This window comes from Populus nigra, chromosome 16, assembly GCF_951802175.1.
Source record: "Populus nigra chromosome 16, ddPopNigr1.1, whole genome shotgun sequence".
NCBI lineage: Eukaryota > Viridiplantae > Streptophyta > Magnoliopsida > Malpighiales > Salicaceae > Populus > Populus nigra.
Window position 1 is genome coordinate 14,340,146 of NC_084867.1, and position 16,199 is coordinate 14,356,344.

Below are 16,199 nucleotides of genomic sequence, written 5' to 3' on the forward strand. Positions count from 1 at the left end.
AATTATTTATAATAATAAATATTTAAATCAGAGTAAACTCTATAGAGTTTAACTTTAATTTTAATGTTCGAGAGAAAGTGAATGGAGTTCTTGAGCAAAACTATAAATAATATCTTTTAAGATATTTAAGAAACATTTTATTATTATTATTTATGTAAATCTAATAAGTGAAGTCTTGAACAATCTTTATTTTATACTTAAAACTTTTTTGTTAACTTGAGATATAATTAACAAATATATCTTATTTATTTTAAATGAGTATTTTGAGTCAGTGCTCAAATAGCACTTAACTTAAACTAACTTTAATTAAAATTTATAAAAGGTCTATACAAGTTATCTAACAGAGAATGAGGATAAATAAGCAACATGGGCTTGTGGTTAAATAAAATATGGACATGGAAGTTTCATTAGTAGGAACAAGCAGAGAGTTTATATGATATTTTAGAAGATTTACATCTTTCATAAAATAAATCAAATTGAAAGATTTGGAGCTTAGACATATTAGAATCACTAATTTAACTGCTCTTTCCTTTTATGATTTTTTTTTATATTCTCTTATCTTTTTTTTATAATATATTCATTTTATTTTGCTATAAACAATATTTCAACTTTTCAATGGTAATCTTCTAAATACATTTTTTTTATTAATACACTCAATTATTATATAAAAAAAAACATTTGATTATAGCATGAAAGCTCAAGGATTGAGATAATGTCTAGCAAAAATTTATGAACAAGACAGTCATATTTGTACCTCAAGTTCTCCAAAAACATATGAGTACATATGTTCTGTTTTCGTCTTCTTCTCCAAAAACGTCAACCTTGACATGCTTCATAGAAAAATCAAGAGATTCTAGGGATCTCACTTGCAGCACTGACATTGACGTAACACCTAAAATTCAAGGTGGTGGAGAAGGACAAGGGCACAAGGAAGTGAATAGGTTTTATGTGAGCATGGCATTTGGATTTGTGGTGAGTTTTTGGTCAGTATTTAGCTCCTTGATTATCAACAGGAGATGGACGCACATAAACTTCCAGTTTTTGGATCGCATGGGGTAGAAATCCAGGATGTTGTCCGCAAGTTCTGCTAGATGTGATCTGCTTCCTTGAAGTGTCTTGTTGTAGATTAGTTTATGCTTCTTCTTTTCCAAATATTAGCAGTTAATCAACTCTATTGTATGCTTGTCATAAGATCAGTCCTCATTTCAGTAACAGAATGCTAATTCATTTCATCAAAGGCATCATATCAGTGATCTCTCGATCGATGAGAAGCAGGAATAGTTCCGAGTATTTAGACACTAACGTAGTGCAAATATCTCAACGAGTATTGAACATGACAAAATAATGCATAATATTACATCAAACAAGAAGGTTTAACATAAAATTCATATAACGAAAATTAGAACAAGTAAGAAGAACAAACATAAAAAAAAACAAACAAATAAACAAACACCGGCAAAATGTAATTTGTCAAGAAAGGCTGATTGCTGAAAGAAGAAACAAGAACAGTGTCTAAAGAGCTCGGGACTTTATAATGTCGAAGCTCATCTCGCTAGGATCGGTTGCTTGCAACTCCACTTGAATGCCATCTAGTTCCCTCTTGAATCTGTCTCTGGAGCTTGCATAAACCATCTTACTTCTCACCCTTGACGTATCAGGTGACCTACAAAGAAAAAACAATCTAGTTATGCTGTGTCTAGCTAGCATTTTACATATCTTGTTCAAAATGGTGACCCAACAAGGACAGCCTATAGCCAGAATCACATGCATAGTTTGCTCTTGATTATTGGTTTTTGAGCTAGGCATTTTACGAAAGAAAATGTAAAGAAATTTGAGGAACTGTTAAATTACCATGCAATGAAGAAGATTTTACTTTTCTGGCAATTCTCATTGGTAATGAAATCATAGTCAAAGACAGCATAGCGACACTCATCAGCAGGGAGGGAAGCAGCGAATTCCTCGTAGGTTTCTTCAGGGCTCCCGAGTTTCTCTACCACCACTTGCTGAGATTCAATCTTGAAAATGATGAATCGATAGTTTCTCTTTGCCTTCAGTTCCAAAAACTTCAGCTTACATTCATCATCAACAGCCATTCCAGACGCTGCATTCGCCTAATTATTCCAAATGTGAAGAGAACAGAATAAAAATACACGAATCACAGAATTTCCTAGAAAATATATTAATAATCCTGGCCAAATAAATTTTCATTAGTTAGCTTTTTTTCCCCTTCCCTTTTCCTTCAAATCTTTCTCAATTCTCCGACGTGGTTACAAGATTCAAACTAGATGCAGTAACCATATTGATTTAGTGGCAGGTTTCCAAACATTCAACCATCAAAGATAAAAAATAGTAATCAGAGTAGTTCTCAAAGCCTAGAACTAACGAAACTGCATGATAGACATGGTGATTGAAATTATAGGGCATGAATCATTTAAGCAGCTAAATTCAATGAGTGAACAGAAACGACCTTAATGCTCAAATAAAAAACAAAGAAAAAAAAAGAAAAGGCCCCACGAAAAATTTGATGAAATAGCAATGCTTATTGAATATCCACGCATTTGATCCAACAGCACATCATGCTAGGTTCTGTATAAATTATGCAAATCAATGTAGAAGATTAATGGCAGATGCTTTCTTTTTCTTAGCCATCGTATCATAACTATCAGAATATATACCATAAAAAGGTTAGAGAGAAGGAGCATACCATGTTGCCTTCCAAAGAGAGCAAAAGCCTTGTGAGAACCCAGCTAGAAGAAGAGAAAGGAAAATGGAATGGAAAGATGGGAAAATAGAAGAGAAGGGGGTAGAGATCCTTAACTTGGGGTATACAATGAGAGCTTGGACAAATACAGGGAAGGAGAGAGATTTGAGGGGCAAAACATGGTTTGAGAATTGCCTAACATTTCAAGGCTCATCATGTCCACAACGAAGGTTTCGTGTATCAAAGACAGCAAAAATAGTAAACACCAACTGTTTAATGTTGCCACGTTGTGCCTGCCCTCTCACCCCCTTTATCAAGTATCGACCTTGCTGGCTTGTATTATTTTGGGAAAAAGGGTGCTCTATTACAAGGGTTGCATGTAATTATAATAATATCATGAAGGTATTGGTCAATGATCTTAAAGGGCTTTTATTTTTATTTTTATTTTTTACAGAAAATGGCTAGGTAGGCTTCTGTAAAGCTGTGGAAAATCGAACTGTGATTAAAGAACATGTGCAAATTGATCACAAAAATTCAACTAGTTAAGTATCAAAAATAATTCTGATAAAAGAGTAATTAAACAGATCATCCTCAAAGAAGAAGGAAAGGAGAATCTACAATTCAAGTGGCAAGAACAAAAACTTAATCAATTTATTAAGTACAAGCTATTGAGCACCGCAGAAAATGACACTGATTCAACACAAAAATGACTTGCCTCTTTGTAGGTAACACAGGACCATCAGAAAAAGGTAAAACTGGAAAAGATGTTACAGATAAAGCTTTGTCATATTCATCACAAGACTGTTTCTATCCTACAAAGTTCACTATTTTGGGACCTTGTTTCTTCTTTGATTTTACATGACCATCCTTCGAATCGGGAGGAACAACTTTTGAATCAGTTGACATGTCTTTTGGAATGCTATACATGTTTTCGGTCATAAAATCATCATCAAGCTCATCTCCACTTACAAACTTAGTCACTCGCCCAGTAGGCCTTACTTCCCTTCCAATGGCTGAAAGTCAGAGATAAGTAAAGGGTAAGTAAAATATTACACATCATATAAAAAAAAAATGAAGAAGAGAGAAAGAACAGATACGGTCTTTAAAGGATATAAATGTTGACAGGTATCATTAGCAAAAATCATATAATTACAGTACTGGTTCGCGACCCAAACACCATATCTTTTACAGTTCCCATATCAAGTCACGTTCCCATTCAGCTCATATTTCATTTTGTGACCCAAATAGTGAGTTAGCACATTATATCAGGATTATATATGGCACTTATCATGTTATATCAGCCTCGATCCTATTACCGTGAGACTACAAAATTCATGCTTCAACTGACAGAGCAAAGCATTCAAGGCAAAATACTGTTATCGACCATTTCAACAGCTCATCATGATTTTTCCAGCTCCAGTAGTCAGTATCAGATCATACATTCAAAATTGCTAACTTTCTTGATCAAGCACTACCAATTTCCTGTTTTCCTGTTTTCTTTCTGTCGTCTAATAATGTTTTAGAAAGAGAATGACATCCAGAGCCTTTGAATTATAGTCAAGAGTTGTAACTACATTTGCTTTGAACTATTTCATAAAGAACTGAACTGTAGAAGTACACAAACAACATCCAAATACTACAGAACTTAAAACAACATCAACAATTTGCAATATACATAAGAAGGGGGACAGGCTCAAGGCAGAAAAAAAAAGAAGCAATTTTCTTCTCTGCATAAAATCTTAAGTAACCAGCTCAAGATATGTATAAGCAGAAAATTAAAATAATAGCAGTTAAAAGCTTGCATGTTTATGCTTACCTCCTCTGCCAAAGGCAGCGTCACCTCTCTTGCCCTTATCGGGACAATCTCTAGCCAAATGTGTTACACCACCACATAGTTTACAGCAACCACCCTGTTAAAAGCAATATATTTCTAAGATGTCACAAATAATGGATGGGCGGGGTGCCTAGATGGCTTGAGATGGAAGTCAATTGAGCATCTATCTACAAGTATGTTGCCCCAACATCAAAGAAAAGAACATAGTTTGCACTATGACAATAGCAACCAAGAAAATAGTGAAGTTTCACATACTTTTGGGTATATGCCACGAGTATTTTTAGGACAGTCCTTGCTCAAATGTCCACGTTCATTACAGATAAAGCAATTGGCAAACTTCGTCCCCCCTGCATTATAAAAGAGAGAGATTACTTTTCAGAATAACAATAGCATTGTCAAAGTATCAAAAAGGTCCAGTTCTCTTAACAAAACCAGAGGTTACTGAGCCCACTACTGAATTCACTCCCACTTAAAAACTTCTACAAGGAAAGTTGAATTCCTTTTAATGAGTCATGCTTCATGTTTAATAGGATTGCAATTTGCATCTTTTTTACACCATGTATAATGCCATACATATGGACCTAAATCTCGAAGTCCTTATGTAGTCAATTTAACCTCTCCTCAAGAATACTCCTGGCGACCAGTTTCCAAGTCTTACCACTGGTAACTGAAAAGGTTTTTACATAAATAATCTATAACATAGCTGATTCCAAAATTCTAATTCAGTCATTTTCGTTTATCAAGAAAAAAAAATACTTGGACCGCCACTTTTCCATAGACGTTAAAATAATGATTTTGATTTACCAGTATTCAAGTTGCATTCACCAATAAACAATCAATCAAAAAAAATGAAGGAAATAAAGAGACTAATCACACAATATTTTATACCAAGAGATGTTTTATTTCCTTTGAAACTAATTGCATAAGAAAATCATATGAAAAGTCACCCTAGCTAGAGCTATCTAAACTCAATTGAAAGATGAATTACCATCTTCTCGAGGCTGAGGACATTGAGAAAGAGAGTGCCCTGTTTCCCCACAATTGTAACACAATTTCTGATCCATAGTCTCATCGTTCTTCTTAGGACAACGCTTCAGGCTATGCCCACGATGCCGACAAAGCAAACATATCTGCAGCCATAACCATTAACACACAAAAACACCACCATCAATTTCTTCATTTAACTAAACAATGTCTCACATCCAGCCATAAAATCAACGTTTCAATGAGCAAGAAAACTTCAATTATAAACATAGTATACACATAATATCCAATTCCATAACTACTTTTCTTTAAATTTCATAGCTGCAACACTATCAAGAGTACAAACTCATATCAAACTACAAAAAACAAACTTTTCTCTAACCAATTCAATACCTACCAAGCAACAAAGACTCAAAATTTATGAGAATCACCTATCAAACTAGGTTAAACAAAAATTGTTTTTCTCTAAAAATTCACAACGACTCAACTTTTCAGAGCATTATAAACCAAAAACAATAAAAGGAACAAACCTTATTCTTCTCCCATTCATCTTTTTGAGGGCAAAGTTTGGCAATATGGTCTTTAGCTTTGCAAATAAAACAACTATCACCAGGCTTCATACCAGGAACTCTAAGAGGTTGTTTTCTAAACCCTTTTTTATTTGCTTTATTTGGGTCTTTTGGGTCAGAATTTTTTCTCTTGAACAAGCTCTTCTTCTTCTTCTTCATCATCTTGTTGGGGTCGTTAGGTGGTGTTGGTTCTGGTTTTGGAAACAACTCTGGATGGTCTTCTTTGTATATCTTTCGTGCTAGTTTCTGCCTTTTGCTCACCATCTTGTCTTCAAAGTATAGAGCTAAAGAAGAACGACAGAGGTTGTTTTCAGAGGAGCTTGGACTCAGAGGAAGCTGTGTCTTTGTGTAGGGTTTTACAGTGGCAATGTATTCTCTCTCTTCTCTTTTTTTTTTTTTTGATGGAGACTGGAAGGAGGGATTTGCAACAGGCTTCTGTTTATTTTCTGTCCGGTTCTAAGTCCAGTTTCGTAATTATAATTGCTAGGCCCAGCTCAGCTCACCAAGATTGAATCAGAATTTTGCCCAGTCTTATACCTTTGTCAGGGAAAATGGCCCAGAATTAAGTTGGGACAAGGTAATAAAAATAAAGATGGCTTTAATAAATTTTATAAATAGTGTGGTTGAGATTTGTTTTTAAATTATTTTTTATTTAGAAATATATTAAAATAATATATTTTTATTTTTTAAAATTATTTTTGATATTATTGTTTTAAAATGATCTAAAAATATTACTTTGAAATAAAAAATAAAAAAATTAAAATTTTTTTAATATGCTTTTGAAACATAAAAATAACTTCTATCATGGTTCAATCTGACATGGTTAGAAGACACCAAAGTTTAGTCACATCCACGACCTAAAAGGTTAGAAAAACCCAGATTTCCTGTGAGCAACCATACTGCAACCAAATACTTCCCTTTATAGTTCCATATCGATCCATCTCCATACGTTATCGGCAAAAATAGTTACAAAAGGCCCTCCATGACCTAATTGGCGTCCATTCAGTAACATACGAGCCAATAACTCTAGCCAGTACTTGTTAGAAAAGACAAACAAAAACAGGAGGTAGGAAAAAAAAAACAAAGGCTAAATTGCTACTTTCAGGTATATGTTTCAATCACAGTGCGGCCAAATGACTGGACTGTGTGCCCATATTACGTCGGCATCCGAAGTTTTTCCTTTTCTTTTTCTTGATGTTCGCAATTACGTGTAGCTACTAGTGGGATCAAGAGTTGATGAGCTGTTAACTACACAGGATGGCGCCTGAGGAAATTAATCGTGTTACCTCTTTTCCCCGTATTTGTCACCGGTGACGCCGAAAGCAACTGCTTCAGCAATGTCAGGATTAGGTAGAAGCACTGCTTCCACTTCAATGTATGCTCTTTATTTTTGTAACAATATAGTGCGGTACTGTGGTTTGTCCAATTTTGCATATATAGATCTCTCTTTTAAAACTTCAATTTGTTTTAAATTTATTTTTTTATGCTGTAATCTCAAAAACTATCACGACAATTTACGTCACCAAATATACATGTAATATTCATCAAGAAAACAACTCGTTAATTAAGGTGTGCATCATGTATGCTCACATAATAGGTAGATTTGCGCGTTGAAGCTACAGATCAACTGTCAGCAACAAAATAATTAGGAGAGTTATTACTTTCCGAAAACGAAAATAACGTACGTGTTTATTCCCCACTACCTCATTCTCATTTGCAAAAGATGAATTGCTCCAATCTATCTGTCTACCTCATAACTTATTTTGGAGTAGAGCAAATAAATGACAGTATTTAGGCACCAAACTTGGGGACACTAGCAGTTGAAATTTGAGCGAGGAAGTGTTCTGATACAATCCTTCGTTGGATTTTCCCACTGGCTGTCTCTGGAAGGGAGTCTGTAAGGAAGACCTTCTTTGGGACCTTGAAAGCTGCGAGGTTCTTCTTGCAAAACCTCAGCACCTCCTCCTCGTCAATGTCTGTTCCATCTCTAGGAATTATGGCGCAATTTATCTATCGATGACACAAAACTAGGTGTTAGAAAACCTCCAACTTCTCTTGAAATTAAAAGTTAAAAGATCAAGAATTGTAGCTAGTATTTCATTGCCATCGCTCGTCAAATCACATGCCGAAATAAGATATAGAAGCCAACAGTTGGTTAAAGGGGTGATAATCATCCGTGTCATACTATGCATCTCCAAACGAATCGGCAGGAATAATTACAAAAGGTCTTCCATGACCTAATTTACATCCATATTATAGTCACAAATGACCGATAACTTTTGTCCGTGCTTGTCAGAAAAACAATAGAAAAATAAAAGTAAATGCTACTTCCTATGACTGGACCCTGTGCCTATATTACGTCGGCACCCATAGCAGCTTCTTCTTCTTTTCCCCCCTTTTTAATAATGTTAACAATTAATGTGGCTCCTAGTGGGATCAAGAATTAAGGAGGTGTTAACTAGACAGGATGGTTGATGCTTGATAATGGAGGAAATAAATTGCGTTACCTCTTCGCCATATTTGTCATCGGGAACTCCGAAAGCAACTGCTTGAGCAATGTCAGGATGAGATAGAAGCACTGCATCCACTTCAACTGGTGATATTTTCTCCCCTGAAAACAAGATCATTCACGAAAAAAACAAAAAAAGAGGAGCAAAGGTCAGCTACCTCGATTAGGATGTCGCATTCATATACAAAAGTGCTGGCAGTTTGTATTTATTGTGATGAACTAGTTAGGGTGACAAACGCCAAGCAACAATTCACAAGATGTAAGAATCATCATAGCTTCCTAGGTGGCCACGCAAATGTCTTCATCAAACCTTTTGTTGCCACTCAAAAAGAGGTCAAAATCAATAGAGTAATTTGAAGAGGGCAAAACCCAGAATGGAACACTTCACTCTCCCACCAATCTATAATTTTGTACCATGATACTTTGAATTAAATAATAATTAACATTACCTCCACGATTAATAAGCTCCTTAATCCTCCCCACAAGATGCAAATAACCATCCGAGTCGAAATAACCTAGATCACCCGTATGAAACCACCCGAACTGAAAGGCAACCTTATTAGCCTCCGGATTGTGTTTATAGCCCTTTGTCACATTTGGACCTCTAAGGCACACCTCGCCACTAACATTAGCATCTTGAATCACCCCATTCTCGTTCAATATAGCCATTTCTTGACCGACCGGTTTGCCAACCGACCCCGCCTTATGTGGCCCATCTTCCGGTAATGGATTCGAACACATCAAATGGGTCGCCTCCGTCATCGCGTAGGCCTCCAAGACCGGCGTATTGAATGCCTCCTCGAGTCTAGCTAATATAGCCGGGGCAAGCGAGGCGCTACAACTCCTAATGAACCGAAGCTTTGGGTAAACCGATTCTGGGTTGCTAAGATGCCGATCCAAAATTATTTGGTGTATAGTAGGGACAGCGGTATACCATGTGGCGTTGTATTTGTCCATGTCTTTCCAAAATGTTGAAGCCGAAAATCGGCCCGCAGATGGTAAAGCCACAGATGCTCCGGCCGCGAGCGAGCTCAATAACCCGGCTAACAACCCGTGAACATGGAACAACGGCAAGACTATCACCGTCGAGTCTGATTCGGTGAGTTTGTACACCGATTTAATGTTGTTAACCGAAGAAGCCAAATTGAGCTGAGTCAGTGGCACCCCTTTGGGCCGGCTTGTGGTGCCTGACGTGTGCAAAAACAGAGCCATATCAGATGGGTCGTTAATGAGCTGGCTGATCAAATTGGGGTCGTCTGACTCAGTTGGACTGGGGGAAAGATTGAGTTCAGAATCTGCTCCGCTGAGTGTGGCGGTGGCGTGAGGGATTTTAAGCTTGGAAGCTGCGGCTTGAGCAGAACTGTTTCCTTCCTGTGCGGTTAATAATAGCTTGGACTCCGAGTCTGATAAATAAAACTCAAACTCCTCCGTAGTGTAGGCTGCATTTAACGGCGCTGCCGTGGCGCGGGCCCGTATCACGGCCAAAAACATTATCACAAACTGTAATCACCAAAACAAAAACAGCTAGGAATTAAGGTTGCAAGACTAAATTTAACGTAAACAAAAACCTGTTTTAAAATCCAAATATTACTGAAAAAAGCTTTGATATTTTACGAGAAAAAACGAAACTAAAAACCTCAACAGTGTTGGGAAACGTGAGTGCAACAACATCTCCAGGTTTAATTCCAGAGGCAACAAGGCGAGAAGCGGCACGTTCGATGATTTCATGGAGACGAGCGTGAGTTAAATCTAATTTTCCAGAAACAGAGACGGCTCGACGGTTAGGGAATTCTCCGGCGACCCGTTTTAACAACCCGGTGAGTGTTAGAGTGGCCATTTTTTGTGAGAGGAGAAGAGATAAGGAGGAGAGAGGAGGAACGTTGCGATGAAGGAAATCTGAAACTGATCACGTAATATATATAGAGAGAGGGTCAGAGGGGGGAAGATAGAGTTGGCGAAATCTTCGGTGGAGGCTTCACTTGGTGGAGGTTGACACGTGGCGAGATGGGAAAATCTTGAGGTGAGAGGTGAGAGGTGCAGTGCAAATCACTGTGATATTTCATGGCCTGTATTTTGTGAATATTATATTAAATTAAATTAAATATATGTTAATGATGGGGGTGAAGTTTATTAAATTAAAGTTACAATTCAAAGGAAGCATTAATGTTTTTTGGATCGGTTTTTTCAAGGCACATTAAATCTTTGTTCAGATAGGAATCGGTTGTGATTGAGGGAATTGGATGGGGAAGGTTTTTTTAAGGATACGTCATTGGGAGAGCTAATTATTAAATTAAATCCCTATAACTCACCGTAAACTAATTACTAGTCTCTATGGCGTAGAGATTTACTAAATATGACTTAACTACCCTTCTCTGTCCTTGATTAAATAGATTGTTTTTTACACGGAGGCGTTATTTCCAGGTCAAAGTTCCCTGCCTTATCAATCTATAACTTTATTTATTTATTTATTTATATTTATAAGGATTTTAAAACAAAAGGAATAGAAACGAGAGCTGGAGAGAACTGGATCATTAAACGGATTAAAAAACATAAGAATTTTATAGATGGATTGAAACAGCAAGCAACAATTAGTTAATTACAGGATTTAGTTAGACTTGAGTCATAGACAGGAAGAGATGTCGGGGAGTGATTTGCCTGGAGAATATCAATATTTATCTGTACAGGTGGACGGTGAGAACACGCGTGGGTGAGCCCAGTGCCTGGGTTCTGGGTTCTTCTTCTTGATTCTTGGAAAGGCTGACGTTTGCTGCTTGGGGACAGCATGTATACGTGGGGGTTCTTTATTGGATACTGAGCATGGTTGTCCTGCATCCGGCCACGAAGTACAGTTTTCATCCAATGCTGGTGGTGATGGTGATATCCCCCTCCCTGCAAGGAAACAGGCAGCACTAGATGGAATGGAATCACAAATTCGGTCATGTTTGATTAAATTCGAAAATTCGTTCTTAAATTTCGGCTAAAAAACCGCTATAGTTTATAATTTTTTTAAAATTAGTGTTTTTTTCATACCGTGATTATAATACAAAAGATATTTTAAATAGATAACACGAAGGAGTACTTGTTATTGAGTACTCTTTGACTTGAATAGATGGTGGTGATGAATTCTCTTTTTTTAGTTCATGAAATTTTTGCTTCTTTGCACATTGGTCATTGAACTTATTTTTTTCTTTTTAATTTCAACCTATCAAATCATGTTCCCATGCTCTTATGTGCTGGTATTTATTTCTATTTCTATTCATCGATGCGTCACGTGGTAATTTAATGCTAACTTAATTTCATATAGTATTAAATGCTAAATTAAAGTTCTATTTCACAAAATATAATTTAAATTTGTTGTTAGAAATAAAATTGAAAAAGCAATGATCAATTTTGACATTTGAAAAAAGCATAGCTGTTTTTAAAACCACAAGAAAAATCATTTTCATCCTTGAAGTTTCAAGTTATAAATGTTTGGTACTTGATGTTTTAGATTTTTATGTTTTAACTTTGTTTCTATTATGTTTAGTTTTTATATACCAGAATATCATGGATAAAATCACTGAAAAATAACAAGAAAAGAGAATATGGTTGGTTGGTTATATTTTAGCCACAAAAATAATTGATCTTTGTGTCAATGAGTTCAACCTGGATAGGAAAACTCATGGAGGTGCTTTCAACCATGAACGTGCCGGAAAAAAGTAGTTTTGGACTTGTTAATTTGATTTTTTATTCAGTTTGATTTTAAATTGTTAAGCTAGTTAGATAATGTTTTAAGATTTAAGATGTGTTTGATAAGGTTTGTATAATATTTTTGATGTGATTTTAGAAATTATTAAAAAAAAATTCAAACACTGAAATCTTGAATATTTTTTAATTACTGAGGTGAGCAAACAATGTAAAAACAAATGACGTGTCCTTGGTTAAAATAAAAATAATACAGCAAACAAAGCGACATTGCTCCATGTTTTTTTTAAAGAAAAAGGCTAGGCGTGTGCTGGCCCATTTGCACCTAGGCTTTTCCTTATATGCCAAGCCTAACACCTAATTTTAACGAAAAGCATCGCGTGAAGGAGTACAAAAACAAGTTCTCCTCCTCCTTCCCATAGTCTTTTTTTATTCATTTATTATTTAACGAGGAAGACTGGAAGAGGAAGAGGAAGAGGAAGAGGAATGTTTGTTTATGGACTCAATGACTACACGAAGGGGCAGATGACCCTTGAACATATACTGCCATCTATATCTTATTATCTTACAGTTTACACAAAACAAACTGACATTATCACTCAGAAAACAGGAAACATGTATCATAACTTGTGCATTAATTAATCTCTGACAGTGCGTATTGAATGCTGAGAAGAATCTTCATGTATCTACTGTTCTGTTCTGTTCTTCAACAGTGTACGGACTTTTGTTCTTATGACTATTAAATTGATCCCAGGAAGGACAATCTTAGGATTAAAAGAACCGGTCCATGCAAGGCTGGCTCTCTTCTAGCTGAGGCAAGAGGAGGCCGAAAAACAGAAACTTATTCGATCAAGGAACTAAAGATGGGCTATACTCATAAAACAATGGGAAAGGTTGCTGGGCTATACTCTCAAGCTGGACTTGAGAAGTTGGGCTATACGTTTCTCTCAGCGGTCAAACATGTGTTTCTCCCCAACTTATGGATTCATTCTAATTTGGTTCCTAACGTGGTGGTTTAAAACTAAATTAATAAAAATCAAATGGGAGGTCGAAAATTCCTTCTTAACACGAGCCAAAACTTCCCAGTATGATAAAGGGACATTGAAAAATCGATATCATGATCACATGCATGACATGTGCAGCAGTATGACTTGAAGGCCATGGCCGCATCCTTCACGGTTTAAAGAGCCATGACTTCTTGATAACAACCATGACCATCGCTGCTCAGAGGCCATGGCCGCATCATTTTATTAAGCGCCCCTTCAATATATGCAGTGACTTGGCAACATGCAAGATTCAGCTGACATAGGCTGTTAATGGCATTGTTTTTCGTGGGTAGAAATTATCCAAAAAAATTAATCCCCCTTTGTCCAGGTGCTATTGATGTTCCAAGCTGATCTCCAGCTAGTGCATAATTCAAATCTCATTTTTTTTTTAACTTCTTTTAAAAATACTAATATTGCCTCAACATTTTTTCTAATTTTTTTTTAATTAGAAATTTTTTTACGAATATCTACTCTAACCTTTACAATGTAGGTTCTTAAGGGAATCAGAACAATAATCCCGTTGAAAAGCCCAATTATGCCGTTACCCTTTCATACATAACAAGAGCTTCTCTTCCAAAATTCAAGAAAACAATAACAAAACACACGGGCCCACTCTTTTTTTTATATATATATACTTAAAACCAATGGCATTGTGTGTTTTCTCACTGTATTTGTAGAAGTAGCGGTGGGTTTAATTATTACTGTGTTATTGTTCAAGCCTTGAATATGATGAGGATATCGGGGGGGGGGGGGGGGGAAATTGTCGTGAATATATCGATTTAAGTGCGAGGGACTTAATCTCGATAAACGAAACTGAGTTGATTTCAGGATAATTTCACTACTAAAAAAAGTCAAATGTTATATACTCTTGCTCTGTATATGTAATTCTCTCTTCTACCAGCTGGTTTTCCTGGTGAGGCAAACGAAGGGGAAAGCAGAAACTTATTCGATCAAGGCCATAAAATAAACAAAGTTGGGCTGTATTTATAAAACAATCGAAAAGAAAAGGCTGCCAATGACTTACAACTGAATGGATTGCTCATAGGCAAAGACATGACACTAGCTTGGAGGATGAACCAAGAACATAAAGTAAGCAAGACAAACATTTCTCACAAAATCTACCTTTAATTAAGACATTTGGTAACACCTTATTGATTCAAATGACCAACACAGCACATGCTAGTATGCACACATCATGCTAATTAATGGTGGACTACTCAAGGCCGGCCGGCTGTTGAAATCTTGGTTGGTGCCACTACTCCCTTATTGTCACTTGCTAATATCTGCATGTATACTTTTGTTTCCTTTGCTTTCGATCCCTTGCATAAGGGTTAATTAATAAGGTGGCATTGCTGGGGAAACATCTGTGTATGTTACTGGTTCAACTGGTGCTGGGGCATATGCGTATTTCACTGCCTTCACTGGTCCTGGTGCAACAAAACCAGCACTTTTGATATCGGCCATCAATCCTCTTCTGACATTTCCCTCTTGTGCCTCACATAATCCGGGGAGGAACACACCTGCGGAAACAAAGAAATGAAAATCATTGTAAGTGGCCTGCGATAATTTACCTGAGTTCCATTGCCAGTTATTATTGAATGATGGGCATGTTTATTGATTAAATTACCTTCAGCAGCAGCAAGGTTGAAGTAAAGATCGACAACGTTAGGGCAGCTATCGTAGCACTGAGGAGAGCAAAGTTGTTGTGCGAAGCGAGACTCAAGGAGAGAATCCGATGAGATTCCAAGTGACTTTCTGTCAAGTCCACATGCTTTGATGCATTGGTCTGTTTCAATCCAGTTCCTTAATCTATCAGCATCAATTTCAGATGTGCGGCAAGTGTATGCTTCTTCTCCGGTCCTTTTTACACGTTTTTCGAGCACGCAACGCTTGCCGGACGATGAGATTGCGTAGGCACATGTGTCTTGGTCTAGATGTTCACAAGTTATTTCTCCTGAAACAATAATACCATTAGGATCTTGTTAAGGAAAATTCAAGAACTTTCAAGAAGGGCTGCTAGCTAGCTTCTTGGCACTGGCAAAGAAATAAAGAAATTGAGAGAAGTCTCTACTTACCTAGAGTACCTTGCACACAGATGGTAAGGGCAAGAGCCAGGACTGACAGGATACTGAAGCTAGAAGTCATGATTAAGCACAATTCTGATTAGAATTAACAGATACTTGGTGCCCAAGATTTGTTAAGCTTCAAAAGGTTGGTAACAGCCTTTGTACTTTTCCTAGGAGCTAGGAGCTTGTTGTGAGGAATGAAGGGCAGGGTGTGGGGGGCATTTATACGCGTTTAAGGGCACTGTAGAATATTGGAAAACAGTGACGGGAATGTTATTGTGACTGTATTGTCAACGTTAAAACATGTGTTCATGAAGGTCTTTGGTTATTGGTACAAAAACGGGTCATAGTGCCCCTAATCAAGGTCGCCAATTCCTGTGTTTCGAAAGGAATTGTATTTACCAGTCAAAAGACGTCCGAAATCAACGTGGCGGGTGGGTGACTTTTACCATGCCCGTGGCCCATGGCTGTGGAAATAGTGAAGGTCTTCATTTGGCTCTACCACAGGAAGCTGCCGGTTTGAAGGCCACTGATCATGCCGCTAACGGTCAAGCTTGCTGTTCGGAGCCTTTAATTAATGAGTTGTGCAAATCAAGGCTTAATTAGGGGCTGGCTAGGGCTGCTCTGGTTGCTTGCAAATGTTCTTGGACTGGTATGCTAACCATTTGACGGGTTAATTAATTAATTAATGCTTCTTCATAGCTGAAAGAGAAATGTTTTGGACAATGTCCATGACCAAATACCAAAGCAATTGTCCAAAATGTTCTTCATGAAGGGTGGAGCAACAATATTCTTTCCTCAGAGAA

The 16,199-nt window shown here is 36.9% G+C and overlaps 3 protein-coding genes across 3 annotated transcripts; all 3 read right to left on the minus strand.

The window, feature by feature from the left end:
* Positions 1–1,334: 1,334 nt before the first annotated feature.
* Positions 1,335–6,520, minus strand: LOC133675385 (uncharacterized). The gene is made up of 8 exons (XM_062096728.1): positions 6,050–6,520; positions 5,524–5,665; positions 4,791–4,882; positions 4,518–4,611; positions 3,512–3,714; positions 2,705–2,896; positions 1,852–2,111; positions 1,335–1,663 (listed from the first exon to the last, which is right to left on the minus strand). Exons 1-8 carry the CDS (start codon positions 6,350–6,352, stop codon positions 1,513–1,515), a joined length of 1,437 nt encoding a protein of 478 aa, XP_061952712.1. The 5' UTR covers positions 6,353–6,520; the 3' UTR covers positions 1,335–1,512.
* A 1,087-nt stretch (positions 6,521–7,607) lies between these two features.
* On the minus strand, positions 7,608–10,502 carry LOC133675956 (oxalate--CoA ligase). The gene is made up of 4 exons (XM_062097527.1): positions 10,234–10,502; positions 9,047–10,097; positions 8,596–8,699; positions 7,608–8,098 (listed from the first exon to the last, which is right to left on the minus strand). The coding sequence occupies exons 1-4, from the start codon at positions 10,432–10,434 to the stop codon at positions 7,880–7,882; spliced, it is 1,575 nt and encodes a 524-aa protein (XP_061953511.1). The 5' UTR covers positions 10,435–10,502; the 3' UTR covers positions 7,608–7,879.
* Positions 10,503–14,291: 3,789 nt separating this feature from the next.
* On the minus strand, positions 14,292–15,585 carry LOC133676251 (uncharacterized). Its single transcript, XM_062097896.1, has 3 exons — positions 15,403–15,585; positions 14,955–15,281; positions 14,292–14,847 (listed from the first exon to the last, which is right to left on the minus strand). Exons 1-3 carry the CDS (start codon positions 15,470–15,472, stop codon positions 14,663–14,665), a joined length of 582 nt encoding a protein of 193 aa, XP_061953880.1. The 5' UTR covers positions 15,473–15,585; the 3' UTR covers positions 14,292–14,662.
* Positions 15,586–16,199: the final 614 nt, after the last annotated feature.